General features: G+C 39.3%; 1 protein-coding gene across 20 annotated transcripts in view; it reads right to left on the reverse strand.

Moving 5' to 3' along the window:
- The window catches only part of LOC138183667 (protein muscleblind), a 401,637-nt gene that overhangs the window by 10,438 nt on the left and 376,051 nt on the right, over positions 1-15,148 (reverse strand). For 17 of the 20 annotated variants that reach the window (XM_069120946.1, XM_069120936.1, XM_069120937.1 and 14 more), the window contains 2 exons: positions 12,278-12,319; positions 528-11,572 (listed from right to left, as the gene is read on the reverse strand). In XM_069120946.1, coding sequence (XP_068977047.1) covers positions 10,088-11,572; positions 12,278-12,319 — 1,527 coding nt within the window. In that variant the 3' untranslated portion in view covers positions 528-10,087. Of the gene's footprint in view, positions 1-527; positions 11,573-12,277; positions 12,320-15,148 lie in introns of those variants that run through there. The other 3 variants (XM_069120953.1, XM_069120951.1, XR_011174114.1) reach the window with 2 other exon arrangements.

The raw sequence follows: 15,148 nt of genomic DNA on the forward strand, positions 1-15,148 counted from the left end.
AAATATTTAACTACGTGTCTAACATGGTTTCTCGTTCCATGACGAGCAACTCTTGTTACAAGAAAGCGGAGAATGAACGATTTCGAACCAAATTTTGTTCGATCTTAATGCAATCGTGCTTTTCCGCGATATAGACATTTGTAAATAATAAAAAAGATCATATTCGCATGCGCTTAAGCTTCGTTATTTCGGGTTATGTTCGTGTGATTATGTATCCCGTTCGTATTGTGTGAAAATTCATACATATACAGTGTGTTCACGCTATTAATCGGCGCTTCTTTCGTAAATGGCAAATTTATCCTGTATTATTTTTCTAATTTATCAATGGTAGATTTGCGAATCCATTTACGAAGGAGACGTTGAGAAATAACGAGCGTGCTGTACATGTATGTAAATACCTGCTACGTGTATGAATTAACGACGATGTCGCAGCGTTAAAACAGAATCGCAATTATGAAATTAAAATAAACAGAGACAGAGATAGAAATTGCATGAGAGAGAAAGACATAGAAATAGATATAAAGAGATATAGCAAAGAAACAATTTTTATTTCGTTCGTACATGATAGGCGGTGAAAGATACAGAGAAAAAAGATACGAGCACAAGCCATCGATGTCACTTTTATCTACGAAACGCGTGTCGCGTGTTGAAAGCCGTTAAAAAAATGTACGATATATATTTATAACTACGTGCGCGCTAATCAAAATACAGAGAAGAAGCGATGTATATACGCGTCTAAAGAAACAGTCTCGCTTGGTAAAACGAGATTATTACGAATTAATTAATCGTGAAGCGTCGAGGTGCTTGAAGCTTGCATATGCGACAAAATAAAGTGCTACTGCGATACTTACATCGGAAAGAGTGCTTCACATCGGTTTCTATATCGACACAGGTGTATACAGATTAGACAGAACTACGATTTGACCCGATATCCAAACACGATATACGTATATCTATATATTCTCTTTTTCTTCGAAAGCATCTATCACAATTTTCGGTCCGTTCGGTTGGTTCCGTTCGAACGTATCGTTCAAGCTAATAGTCTGATCGCTCGAGTCGTATTTCAAGATATTCAAAACGAAATTACGCTGGACGACAGGGTGAATCGGTTCTGTCCATTCATATCCACCGATCGGCCGTCATACGTTGGACGTTAGAGTGCGGCGATAAACCATCGGTCAAATCGTCCTGGCCATTCGAGTGCAGCTCCGGCTTAATTTGCTCCAGCTCTGTTCGTGCGGTGCCATGAACATTTATTTTACGTATTCGCGATATGTAATGGCATCGACGAGTACTTTTCGCGTTTATTTTTTCTTTTTTTGTCTGAAATGGTCGCGGCCGCGCGGAGTCGCGCGTACGTTTCGTGTCACTCTTATACTATGATGAAAATCATCGGCATATACCTATACATATATGCGTGGTTAACGAATGATTCGAAAAGTAGCGTCGCGATAATGAAAACGAATAGCGTATTCCTCGACGAGGAAAGAATCGATCGTTCGATCGATCGACGTTTTCTCTCTTTCTGACACCGATACTTTTTTTCTTTTTTCGTCACTTGCTATTTCGCATTCTTATAGTCTTTTTTCGTATCTCTTTCGTTTCGTTATTTTATAGTTTCGATGACACAGAACGTCGCGTAGCGTTAAGATTCGTGAAATCGCCGAACAATTCTGCGTAGCACTCTTCTCGCCTTTGAATCGCAAGGCAATTTTTAAAGCGATCGAAACAGGTGAGGAGGCCTCGGCGCGTTATAGTACTGTATATATATATGTATATTTATATATATATATACTTGATGCGATCAAAAGCGTGGATTATTTTAAATATATATATATATATGTATAGAGATATGTATAAAATATACATAGGTTGTAAATAGAGATGCATGAATACAGCCTGTTTCGGTAACACACCCTTTGGAATCACGATCTCTCGGTAATACCCGGTTTTGCTTCTGGTTTACCGAGACTCGATTCGTGTTGCAAAGGTCTCTCTCCATGTGCCAAGCAATTACAAAACAATTCAGTAGGCACACGCGCGAATTTCTTACACAGGCGAGATAGCGGCGAAATAATATAATAATCGAAGCTGAATAAGAAGCCGACCGAACGCAAAGGTGGATTACTTGGATCGGAAGTTACTTCGAAGAAGGTCGATTTCCATTCCTTTCTACGTTTCTCGTTCGATCGCCGATTATCCGTATCAGACTGTCCCATGTTTCTTCGTGCAATTTCAATCTAATTCGATGACATTGAATCCGGCTTTCTCGCCTCTGCCTCTTAGGCATACGTATTTTGCAACGTGTTTCTTCGAAACGTTAATCTTACTTTCTCTTACTTTGGCTATTTGGCATTTGGCTAATAAAGTATATCTCGAAATGACATTTTTTAATTCTAATTTTAAAGAAGATAATTTTAAAAGACAGTCGATCGGAAGCACAACGTACACGCAATTCATATGTTTCGTATCGACCTTCTTCTCGACGATTATTAGTAAAATCGTAATGGAAGGAGAGGAGAACTCTCTCTAATGTGGCGATTGTTGATAAAATCGTGGATGAGGGAGAGGTAATTCGACGTGATAAGATATACGGATAATATACCTAGACGTTACTCCTCTGTGTCTCTGAATTTCGCAACTAAAGCGCAGGAGAAGCTGTGGTAGAGGCGGAAAGGTCAGGAACATTTATATATAGATGTACAGTACATATATAGGATACATATCTGTACATATGTATATAACGTAATTTTACGTTTAGAGAGACGAGAAAGAAATAGAGAGTAGTAAAAAAAAAAAAAAAAAAAGGAAAAAGGGAAAATGCGAGCTGTACGCTCGCTTTGACGGCGTCCGTCATAATAAAGAAGCGGCCAACGTCTACATACAAGGTTTCAGAAAACGACCGTGTGCTTGGCATCGTCTAAATTCTAATGTGTGCGCTCTTTGAAGCGAGGCGGAAAAAACAATTTTCACGACAAATTCAACAATCACTTTCTTTTTCACTCTCCTCTCTCTTTTGATCCATCGAGTACGCGAACAGCTTTGAAAACGAATCGAAATAAATAATCGCAGAAATAAAATCGCGCAAATGATAAACGAAATTGAAACACCGGCGAACGAAATACATGAAATATTGAAAATGATAATTGGGTCACTGCCGATAATTCGATTTTCCACGAATGCTAAATAAATTGCGAAAGAATGCTACGTTTGAAAATTGATCGGTAAATTTGAAGATAAATACTAGAAAAAAATTTGAAAAAAAGAACGCTGAAAAAGTAAGTAACAATACAAGCACCAAGTCGAACAGATTGTCAAAGGATATTAAAAACAAGGGAAGCAGGAAGCGAGGCTAAGACTGTGAGCTATTAGGGGCGCAATATCGAGTAATACATGAGTATATGTATACATATACATATATAACATATATAACGTATATGTATATATATATATATAGATATAAATATTACAAGGGATTAGCGAGTTCTCGGGAAGTTTCGTTTCGATAGAAAGAGATGAAATAAGAAGCATTAATAAAACAAATATTCATGCATTTCTCAAGCATTATTATTACAAATACTGGCTGACTCCTTGACAAACCCCGTGAGCGTGCACGCGCAAAAACGCATTCGGGACCTCGAAGACTCATTTGCATCATCGTTTCATATTCATTCGTTCTCTTAAAATTTCGTGTTTTTTTCCTTCTCGTATTAAACTGTTTTCTACCTAACACTATCTCTTTCCTTACTATCCCTTATTTTCTCTCGATTCTTAAACGTGTATATTCTTTTTCTGCTGTTTATCTGTGAGTCGACGACGCAGGCTACACGCGGCTATATCATATGGTCGTATTATCGTATTCTATGGTATGTACGTGTAACGTAGTTAATCCATCGATAACTGTTAATTCGATTCCTCGACATTGGAAAATGAATGACGTGTCGTTCTTTTTTCTTTTTCTCTCCTCTATTCTCATAGGACGAATTTTCTCGTCTCGCGGTTATCATTATCGTTTCGCTTTCATGGACGTGACGATATCGTGCAACGTGAACCTACGTGTCCATGTGTATGTGTATGTATATGTCTATGTATATGTATATCATAATCATGCGCGACTCATGTGAACACCAACACGCATACAAATGGTCAAGAAATCCTTCGAATCCGTTTACAATCGTTAAATCGCATCTTTCTCGTTCGTCGACATTCCACGTTCTTTCTTTCTACATTCTTTCTACGTTCCCGAGGTTGTCGCTGGTATAACGTTAATAGCGTCAAAGAGACTGTAATCCGTTCCTCCGACGTCGTTTCAGACGATTGCATACACGACTATTTCGACATTCGATTTTTCGACGTGGCGTGCATGAAATAACGTACGAGTATAATTGAAAAAATCAGAGACAAAACGGTACATGATAATAAATACTATCTGTATGTAGTACGCCGTGAAACGTGGATTTCTTCCTTACATCGTTTATAATCCTTAATTCACATTTTATATGTATAATATGTATATATGTATAATAGATCGGCATAGTTCGTAATATAATGTGGTTACCACCTTAGCAACGATGGTCGATTATCTTGCGACATATACCGACCACTTTTTTTCGTTGCACGATATCCATGCAGATGCAACATTAATCAATAGGTATGCTTACGTTCGTATTTAATATAAATATAATTATTATATATCATGTAAGTATTATATATGTATATTAGACGTTGGATGCTTTTTTAATGTGTTTTTCTCCAGTTTACTCTTGTATACTCTAGTACACGTGTGTCGTTTGTGTGCAACGGTGTACGAGTGCAAGGGGAAGGCACTTGCGCTGTTTTTCGATCGACACCTCGTGGAAAGTTTGGCACTGCGTATTCTTTCGCCGATGATTGTCCGTTAAAAGTTAAAAAGCACGAAAATAAACGAAGGGAAAAGATTTATAAAATTATTATCGAATATTTAAAAAATATTGAAATTTCTACACCGATACCGCAGGGGCATACCGATCGTGTTTATATCGGTTTAACAATCGAACTCGCAGAAAGATGCAGTTCCAGAATTTCGCTGAGGATCTAGGAAAAATCCAGCCACCCTCTCGGTAGTGTACGTACAAGTGTGAACAGCGAGTTGAGGAACCCTAGAGTTGTCGGTTCATGTGCGTCACTCGTTAGAAACCGGAAATACGCCTACGATACTTATGCGCATCCTCTGTGCGAGGCATTTTCGAGGCCGTTCGAATTCCTTCACGAACCGTGTATATCGATACGTTATTTGCGTATCTCTGTATACAGGGTGTATCCAACGGTACTAGCACGATATTCAAGAGATATTCGGTTTAGCGTAGCTACAGCAAGATGCAATATGTTGTGCGAAAGTCTTTATATTTTAACTATCGTGTTTTAGAATCTTTTGGCAAGAAAATATTTTCTCTCGATAAGACAAATAAGTAGTCTGATGTATTAAAAAAAAAAAAAAAAAAATGAAGTATTACATGACAATTCTTTAGTTTCAAATTTTCCAGCGCGGTTTTTGATTTGCTCGCTATAAAGTTTTCTACGTCTACGTACGAATTGCGATATTTACGAGATACACCCTGCATCTGTATCTGTATGTGTGTGCGTGTATGTGTATGTGTGTGTGTAAAGATGTAAATGGCAAGGTGTATGCCAGAGTACGTGTATACATGTCGCGTGTCCTCTGCGAATACGTATTTGTCAGCGTTATATGTACATCAAAAAAGTACCATCACAACGAATTTTGCTTTCTTCCAGAGTTTCTTCGCCTTTGGCCGCGAAACTAACGACAATCTCTTTCTCTATGCTTCGTCTGTCAATACAAAATAACCGCGTTTACACTCTGTCGCTATGGAAGACCGTGTTTCCTGAACAATGTTGCTCCCGTAATGGGAGGATGCCGTAAAAATCGACCACGAATCGTCTCGACGTTTTGTGCGTGTCGTATTTTGCGCGCACATTCTGTGCATATGTTCTGTGTGTACATATGTGTCTATGTAAGTATGTATATAGTATATTCTATTTCAATCGCAGCAGAAAAATTGCCTTCGAATTTCGCGGCCAAAACGAAAGGAACCGGGAGGAAACGAGAACACGCGTTCGCGAACTTCCTCTTTCAGATACTCGACAACTTCCTACTTTCTTTTTAAACTTTTAACAAAATAAGAATAACAAAATTTTTTTTACAATTCACTTGACAATTATCAATGGTGTACGGATCAAAGGAAACTAATTCCTGGTTACAAAAATACTAATTCCAATTTTGTTTAAATAATCGCCATCACGTAGTACCACGTACTCCACGGCTACTCTTATCTGATTTCTTTAACCTCTTTCTCCTCTTCACTGTATATGCCAGTGAATATTTTAATATGTATGTACTTATATACAATACATATATGAATATCTATACATACAATATACTCTTGTTTATTCCTTCGTACGTAGAGAAAATTATTATTTACACACATATATAGATCTACAATATGTTTAAATATAATATACGTATATTTATATATATATTTCTTTTTTCATCGTTAGTTATTATCGTATCATCATCATTATCATCATCATCGTCATCATCATCATTGTAATCATCGTAATCGCTACTTCGACTAAACGAACTTTCAAATCACTGGTAGACACAAGTACGAATACGCAAGACAGAGAAAACCTCTGTCTCCCTTTCTTTTTTACTCATCGGCGAGCGATATTTCCTTTCTTTTTCGCGTAACATAACCGTATTTTCGGTCGTGTTTCTCTTTCACGTACTCGAATTAATTACTGTTCGATAAGAAGTGCGCAAATATATATCGTATATATATATATGTATGCTAATTATATTTAACGCGTATGCATGTATAGATATATAGTATAATGTATATATTTCTTTGTCCTCTTGACGATTACTCGCGTGTATTTGTTGAACGTTTTTGTGCGGTCGTGTACCATTAATGCGCATGTGAACTCGTTTCATATACGTTTCTCTTTTGTGTAAGTGTTTTCTTTTTGTTTTGTCCTTTTCTTCGTTACAACAATTATCGAGAGCCTCCTCTCGTCTTCCTCTCTGTATCTTCTTTTCTCTCGAATTCAGCCTTTTCCTTAATGCGTGGTTTCGTTTCTGCTTTTTTTTTTCTATTCGTATCCGCTAATCGCGTAAATGCATGTCTTTTTCTGTTATTTTTCCCTTTTTTTTTTCGTATTTTAATCGATTTTCTCTTAATCATTCGTTAACTCTATCGTATCACTCCGCGTTACGCCCTTTTTGTGTTTTCCTTACGATTTTCTTTTCCGTTTTTCGTCTTCCCTCTCGGCTAAATGCATAAGCTCGTGAGTTGCAATTGACGAGGTTCACTGTATGCAAATTATACTCCCCCGAATTGAATACGTAAAAGACAGCACAGACTGTCTTCAGCTGTTTCACACGCTGTTATATACTAATAGATAAATATATATATATATGTGTGTGTGTGTGTGTATGTATGTATGTGTGTGTGCGCGCGTGTAAGTGTCTGTGTGTGTATAATCATAGCGCTAGATAAAACGAGACAGGACGAAGTCTGTTTGCTAAAATCTATGCACGTACGTTAATCGTGCGAGTTTAAAAGTATCGCCCGGAACACGACGGCGTTTCTGCTTCAATCTCATCGATGTGCAAGGTGTTTCTAGGAAACATACGTTAGTATAATAGTTGCAATTAATTTCTAAAACTAAGTGGAAAGGGCGGAGTTCGGATCGGTAGAAATTTCAGTGACAATTCCGATGACACCAGTCTCAAGTATCAATGATCGGCGTTTTTGAAACGTCGCGACGCGCTTAATTGTTTGATTTAATAATCAAGGCGGTACGATGCTGAAAAAGTACGATTATCCTTACTAAAGTAAATGTAAGATTCGTAAAGAATGAAAATTCGTTTCTCTTTGTCTCACTGTTTTCCTTCTTTTCCGCTCCGCCTCTCCGTTTCCTTAAGAATAACCTATGATAAATAATTAAAAATAATTAAAATCTGAGAAACGATAAACGAACAATATATAGCGAATAAAATTCCACAGACTTCGACTATGAAGGATTGAACGCAGACTAACGCGAAATATTCGTAGTGGCAACCACTTTTCTGACGCTAGGCTAGATTCGTGATAACGAATGTTACGACTTATGTGTGTCATTGTTCACGGCGTATGGGAAAAGTTTCCGTTAAACCTGCGAATTTCAAGCGTTTTCTTTTCTTACGTGCTTGATAGATTTACGTATTCAGGCACTTTTGCCTGAAAGGTAAAAGCGCTGTTCGTTGCCGCGACAAATATTGAAAATATACGTAGCTAAAATTACAAATTTCCTGGTAGTTGACAGATTATAAATTTATCTTATGAGACTAAAATTAACAACAAGACACGTTAATACAACAACTTATACATTGTCAAATACTCTGATTTTAAACAATTTTTCTTATCCAACTCACAGCTCAGGAATCAAACGATCTGGACATAATTTTGAATAACAGAACAATTCTTATTATTGCACGTTAGTTTTAAAAACTCGTATCATTCTTTACCGCGTACTAAGAAAGAACAAGTGTCCGAATAGTTTTGTGCTACAGCGTACGCGAATTCTGGTGCCTCTGTAAATATTTCACGTAGGACTGCAGTACTTTTAATAACACGCAAGCAATTAAATTAATATTAATCGGTAATCGACTCAGAATGGACTTCAACAGGCCAACTGAAAAGATTACGACGGGATTAACAATATTCTATGACTTAAAAAGGCAAGTTTCGTGTACCCGCGTAACGTGGCTTAGGCCGAGCATCGCTTCCGTCCATCTTCACGTAGAAAATAAAAAATATATAGAATATATTATATACGTAATATAGAACAAACACCTATATATATATATATATAGAATACAATAATCGATCTGATGATCTGACGAAGGAACGATATTCTTTCTTCGATAGGTCACAACAAACGAAACAATATTCTGAACAAAAGAAAACAAAGGATTACGTGGTGTCACGCGGTATAAATTTCAACAAAATTTTCGTCTCACTCCTAGTACTTATCGTACAAAATAACGTACGCTACAACAGTAAAATCACTCGCATTTTTCTTCTTCTCGAAGCTACAAATAAAGGAAATAAAGAAACGTTATACGTTTAATAGTGTACAGCTAGAGCGTGTTAAAAAAAAAAAAAAAAGAAAATAAAAATGAGAAAGAAGAAGCGATAGTCGCGATTAAAAACTTATTCCGATGGCTCGTGCAATTGGCAAGTCTTCGTGTCGAGTCGCTCTATTTAAAACAGAAAATAATAGAGATAAGAATGGAGAAAACAAAACGCGAAACGATCAAATCGAACCGCCGTGCGTGGACGTTTCGGCATTGCTACTTTCGCCACAACGAAACGGGTTAGAAATGAAAAAAGGTTGAATCGTATTCGTCAAAAGTTCTCGCATCGTTATTTTCTATTCGTCGCGTATAAGCGTTACACATGTCTACGAAACACTCCAAGTGGAATCGAGTCGATAAGGCACTGTTCACCGACAATGTCTGACTAGAAAATGAATCTACATTTTTCGGAACTCTTGTTTGTTTGTTTATTTCTTTGTTACGCGTTTCTCATCCCTTATTTCGACGTTTCATTTCTCGTTTCGCATCCGCTCGCTGTATATTCTCTCTTTCATCAACAGGAACGGTCGCGTTCACCTTACATATTCAATTCCTTGTACGCTACAACGACACACGTTTATATCTAGCTAAACTCCGTATTTATCTTTCGCGCTAAATGAAAAAATAGGTCGGCAACGTTGATCTAATCTTCGATATCCAATTCCATATTCTACGAGTCACTCTACGAAGCTACGTCAAACGAATAAAAATTAACACACACGAAAAAACTCCTCGGCCCTGATATCTCGAAGATCGCCAGACCACGAAGAAGATCCGAAAGAGTCGGCACGCGGCGTTCCCATTCGAAAGAGAGGACGCAGAGGACCCAGAAGAAGGAACCATAACGTTCGTAGACGTGGAAGAGGAAGAAACACGTTGCCCCCTCTCCATACGTCCGACGAAATTCATTTACGAGGTCTTCATCTTTTTGTACGGCTGCATGATCACGCCCGAGCTGACTGGAATAGCAACCTGCGGTTGCGCCGCGATCGTCGCCGGATTTGGAATCTGCGGTATCTGTGGGACACCCGGTACACCAGCCGCCGCCACGCCAGCCGCGACTCCAGGCATGCTGGCGACACCCGGTAGAACCGTGTAGGGATTTTGGACGTAAGGATTACCTTGGACCGCGGCCGCAGCGCCAGGAACCCCAGGTATCGAGGCTTGAACGTAAGGATTTGGCAAGATCTGTTGCCTCATCAACGAGTAAGGATTGATAGGGGCGCCGGTGGGTGGTCTCGAGTAGGCCAAGATTCCAGCTGAGAGCGGAGAGGCCAAGGCGCCGGGAATCCCCGCTAGGTTCGGAATCACCGGCCTAGGTGTCGCCGTTGTCGCCGGTAATCCGGCGACCCCTGCACTTCCAGCTGCCGCGGCTGGATTCACCAGAGCTTGTTTGTTCAAAGCTACACCGGTATAATTCAGGGCGGTAAGCTGATTAATACCGTAAGATTGCGACGCCTGAGACAGCTTAATGGCTTTCGCGTAATTCTTCTGGGCGACCTCTTTCGCGAGAGCGGCAGGATCAAGGTGCGTAGGCAATCCGGAAGCCATGCCGAGGCTGTTGAGCATGTTCAACCCAGCCACGTTCGAGGCATTGTAGTTGGACATCGATACCATATTCGTGACCGATGGTACGTTCGTCATGGAGGCCATGGAGGCCATGTTAACCACGCCTGGCATCGAGCTCAGACCAGCGACTGAAGTCAATGGACTCATCGCGGGCTGCACGGAAGCAGCTGACAATGCCAATTGGTTCTGTATCTGTTGTTGTTGTTGTTGTTGTAATTGATGTTGCTGGTGCTGCTGGTGCTGGTGTTGTTGCTGCTGCTGCTGGTGTTGCTGCTGAGCTTGTTGCTGTTGATGCTGCGCCTGTTGGTGTTGTTGTTGCTGCTGTTGCTGTTGTTGTTGTTGTTGTTGTTGTTGTTGCGAAATCGTCGAGGGACTCGCGTGATTCAATTCGGGGGAGTTATGCGCGTTTTCTGACGCGTCGTGATTCTGCGTCGCATTCGGCTGCTTGTTATTGCCGCTACTATTGTTACTGTTATTGTCGGCGGTTGGAGGTGGTGGCGGTGGATTGTTGCAGGGATCCATCAGCACGCCATTGTTGGCGTCGGCGCAGTTATTCACTGTGGCGCCACTGGTTCCCTGAGAGGAGGAGGAGGACTGAACCACCACCGCGTGGTGGTTGCTTTGCACGTTCGGGGGTTGCACGACCGATTGGTTAGAGGTTTGAGTGGGTAGGGGTGGTGTTCCAGTGTACTCACATGACACAGGCACGAACGGCTGCTGCAGCTGCATTAACTGTTGATAGGTCGTCGCGCCGGTTGGCTGATAGACCGGCATGCCGGACTTGTCGCCCGCCGGTCGTTTATACGGAACCATTCCTGGGAAGGCCTGTAAAACAGAATCATGGAAAACGGTTGCGATTAGTAAGGATAACGATTCGTTGTTCGCAGGGGTGGGCCTAGCGAGCGGAGTCTTCCGGATGAACAACGCAACACGCGCCGTCTTTTTCAGGTCTTTTCGCTTCCCGTTGTTCTTTTTTTTTTTTTCGTTTTTTCTTTATCTTTTCACGTTTAAGGAACGATCATCGGTGCTGCGAGATTCGTTTTGCGTACGAAACTGCTTTTTCAAGTACAAACGTGGCTTGAGTTAGGTAAATTTGTTTATTTTTTATGTCGTCGCAGCAAGAAACACTTGGACGTTAACTCGCGTTAAAAAATAAATATACGTGTATTTTTATTACTCGCGAAAAAATATTATCGAAAATCTTACAGGAGACAATGATATTTATCGTTAATACGGTTAAGAGTTTCGACAAAATTTCACGGGATGCAAGAATATACGGCACAACGCGGGAAGAGTACTATAAAATCGTTTCCTCTCGTTCTTTTTCGTTTAACTCGATTCGTTAAACCCGCGGAAATAATCTATGGTGTACATGTGCACGAAAAGCGCGAGATCGGAACAAAGAAAAAAGTACTGCATGAATTACATATAATATATAATATATGGTTATCGTTAATTTTATATTATTATTATTATTTCTCTTTTCTTTTTTTTTTTTTGTATGATTCAGTGGTTAGATTCTGCACTTACAAAGTTCTCGTAGTAGAACGATCCGACAGACTTCATGTCCATCTGCAACAAAGACAGGATCGGTTTCAACTAATTTCGAGGAAGAGGTTGTACGAGTTGCGTCTGTATAATTGGATTTTTGTGGGAAGATGAGACATAAAAAGAGGGGTATCGGTTCTCAGAGAAATAGAATTAGGTATGTATATTCAATCGTTGGGTAAACACATCACGACAAAAATAGATAGTAATAGTGGTAGTAACGGTACCAATGATAATAGTTAGTTAGTAGTTAGTAGTAAATAGTAGTGATAGTAGTGTGTAAAAGTTGTGCCGATGACGCAGCTTGCGGCGACGTTCCTAAATGACGACGATCGTTGTTGTATAACTGCAAGATTCTCATTTCTGTTCTGCTCTTTTTTTTCTTTCGTTTTTGCTCATTCTTTTGTTTCGGCTGTTTCGCTCTATGTTTTTGCTTATCATTTCGTAACGACATTCGTTTCTTTTCGTTTTCGACGATCCCTGCCTCTACGATATCGAAGAAACGTGTCAGAAAGACCAGCCAGTTAGTTATTATTACATGGAACACACCGTGTCACGGGGCCAATTAAAGAGAGAATCGTTGATCCTGCTTGAATTCAAAGTCAAGTTTATCCATTACAAAAACGTATAACGCCGAACGCAAACACGGACGATACTGTTCGCTTTTTTTTCCTATTTAAGGTAGCCTAGGAGCAACAGAGATAAATAGACAGACAGAGATAGAGAAACAGAGAGAAATAGAGAAAAGATAACAGAGAATAGAGAAATTTGAGTTTTCCTCGATCTCTTGATCGAAATCGAATCCTGCTTCGATCTCGTGAAGTTCCCTTGGATAATCTGCCGTGTATCTGTATATAGTAATCGTAGACGAAAAATCTTTAAACGAAGAAGGATCGGACGAAATATCGGGGATCGTTTGATCGAAAGCTTCCTGGCTGAAAAAAAAAAAAAAAAATAAGAAAAGATTGCTCAACGTTATAACGAGAAAAAGATAAACAGAAACGGACTCGCGAAGAAAAAGCTCTGAGCAGATACAAACACGATGATACGATGGATCATCGATCGAGTGGCGGACAGAAGAAGCGGAACGAAAGGAAAAAATGTGTTTTTTCTTTCATTTTTATCGTTTTCTAGAAAAAGTGTCGAAAGGTTAAGTTAGAGAAGAAGAAAGATATAGAGGAAGCTGCACAGAGTTTCAGATGCAAAAGCTGAGAAGCTGGTAAGAAGGTTCGTTGTCGAGATAGAGGCGGGAACAAGTGTGAGTAGAACTGTCACACGTGTACAAATATTGCGTGTATATATCGATGCGACAGAATTAAAAAAGAAAAAAAGGTGCTCACGAAACAGCGGATCGACCAGATACAAGTTCAAATTTCGGTGTGTAAAATGTAAATAATGGCGCAAAGAATTCTTTGGCTAGTTACAGAGAGGAGTTGGAAAACACGTGGCAAGCTCAGGTGCAAGATACAAGTGAAACAACATCTGTCCATCCTTTTTGGTTATTACAATTTAGTTTCTTTGCAAAGAAAAGACGGAAACGTGGGAATAGAAAAATAAACGAACATCGTAAAGAGAAACGCGACAAAAATTTGATACGGTTTGAAACTAGAGAGTTTCGATTGAATATCGATGAAAAAAATAAAAAGAAGTGGAATAACGCGACAAAACCAAGAAACGTCGAAGGAGACGGACTAAAGCGGAGAAGGAAAATTCCGAAAGAAAGATAACACACAGATAGACTAAATGAAAAAAGAAAAAGAAAAAAGAAAGTAGTAGCGTAGAAAATTAGCCTGTGTATGTCAAGCATCTACTGTGCTCTTAGCAATTTCGACGTGATCCTGAAAATGCTGGGCGACCGGTAAAGAAATCGATATATACATGGTGTCTTATAACGCGTGAGCAATATTTCAAGATCTGATAAAAAATCTAAAAAGAACGAAAAAAAGTTCATAGAAACGGTCAAATAGGACATGTAATACGAGCTACTTTCGTTAGATACTTTTAGATGTGGAGTCAATTTGTAAAATATTGTACACGTGTTACGGGACATTCTGTGTCAAATTAAGTAAAAGAGAAGAGAAGAAAATAACGAGGAAGAAAGAGGAAATGGATATTCTGACAAAAAGTGAGTGAGAAAATTTCGCGTGATCGCGCGATCGCGCGATCCTTGGTTCTCTATAGAAAAAAGATAAAAATTTCGGGTCATCGTCCAGAGCGTCGAGGGAGTGACGCTTGACACCATCACCTCGGTAGTCGCTTAAGCACAACATGCATCATCGGCGCAAGCTCAGAATTTACACAGATCTAACGCTCCGTAAACGCAGTACCAATCGTGTTTCGCCACAGTTCATCCATATTCCAAGAACCATCTCTCGTTTGTCAAAGTATCGTATAAGAAGCCCAGTGAGAACATGATACAAGTACATCTTCTTCGCAAAGGAAACGATACGTATTATTTGACACTATCGTACATACGGCGGAGAGTTTCTGATAAATCTCCAACCCTTTACAACTATATTTGAACGATACAAATTTCTCTATCGTAGTTTTCTCGAATTAAAGATCTTGTCACTTGTACCACCTTTTCCCAGAAACCCTCATACACTCGTACTCCTTTTTACTAATACTATGACGATCGGCGATATACAGCAACGTTATGCGAATGTTAACTTCTAGTCTACAATATACATATGCATGTAAATTATATAGGTATACATATGTACATATTTATTTATCTGGCTAAGCTTTTCTTTATTCTGTGTTTAAAAAATTGTTAATAATTCTTCGTTAAATTGCAGACATTACGCTCGATACTAGCCGGTTGTCATAGTATTGTATTAAACCGTGTATGAG

This window comes from Bombus flavifrons, chromosome 9 (assembly GCF_040668555.2).
Source record: "Bombus flavifrons isolate JBK064 chromosome 9, iyBomFlav1_principal, whole genome shotgun sequence".
NCBI lineage: Eukaryota > Metazoa > Arthropoda > Insecta > Hymenoptera > Apidae > Bombus > Bombus flavifrons.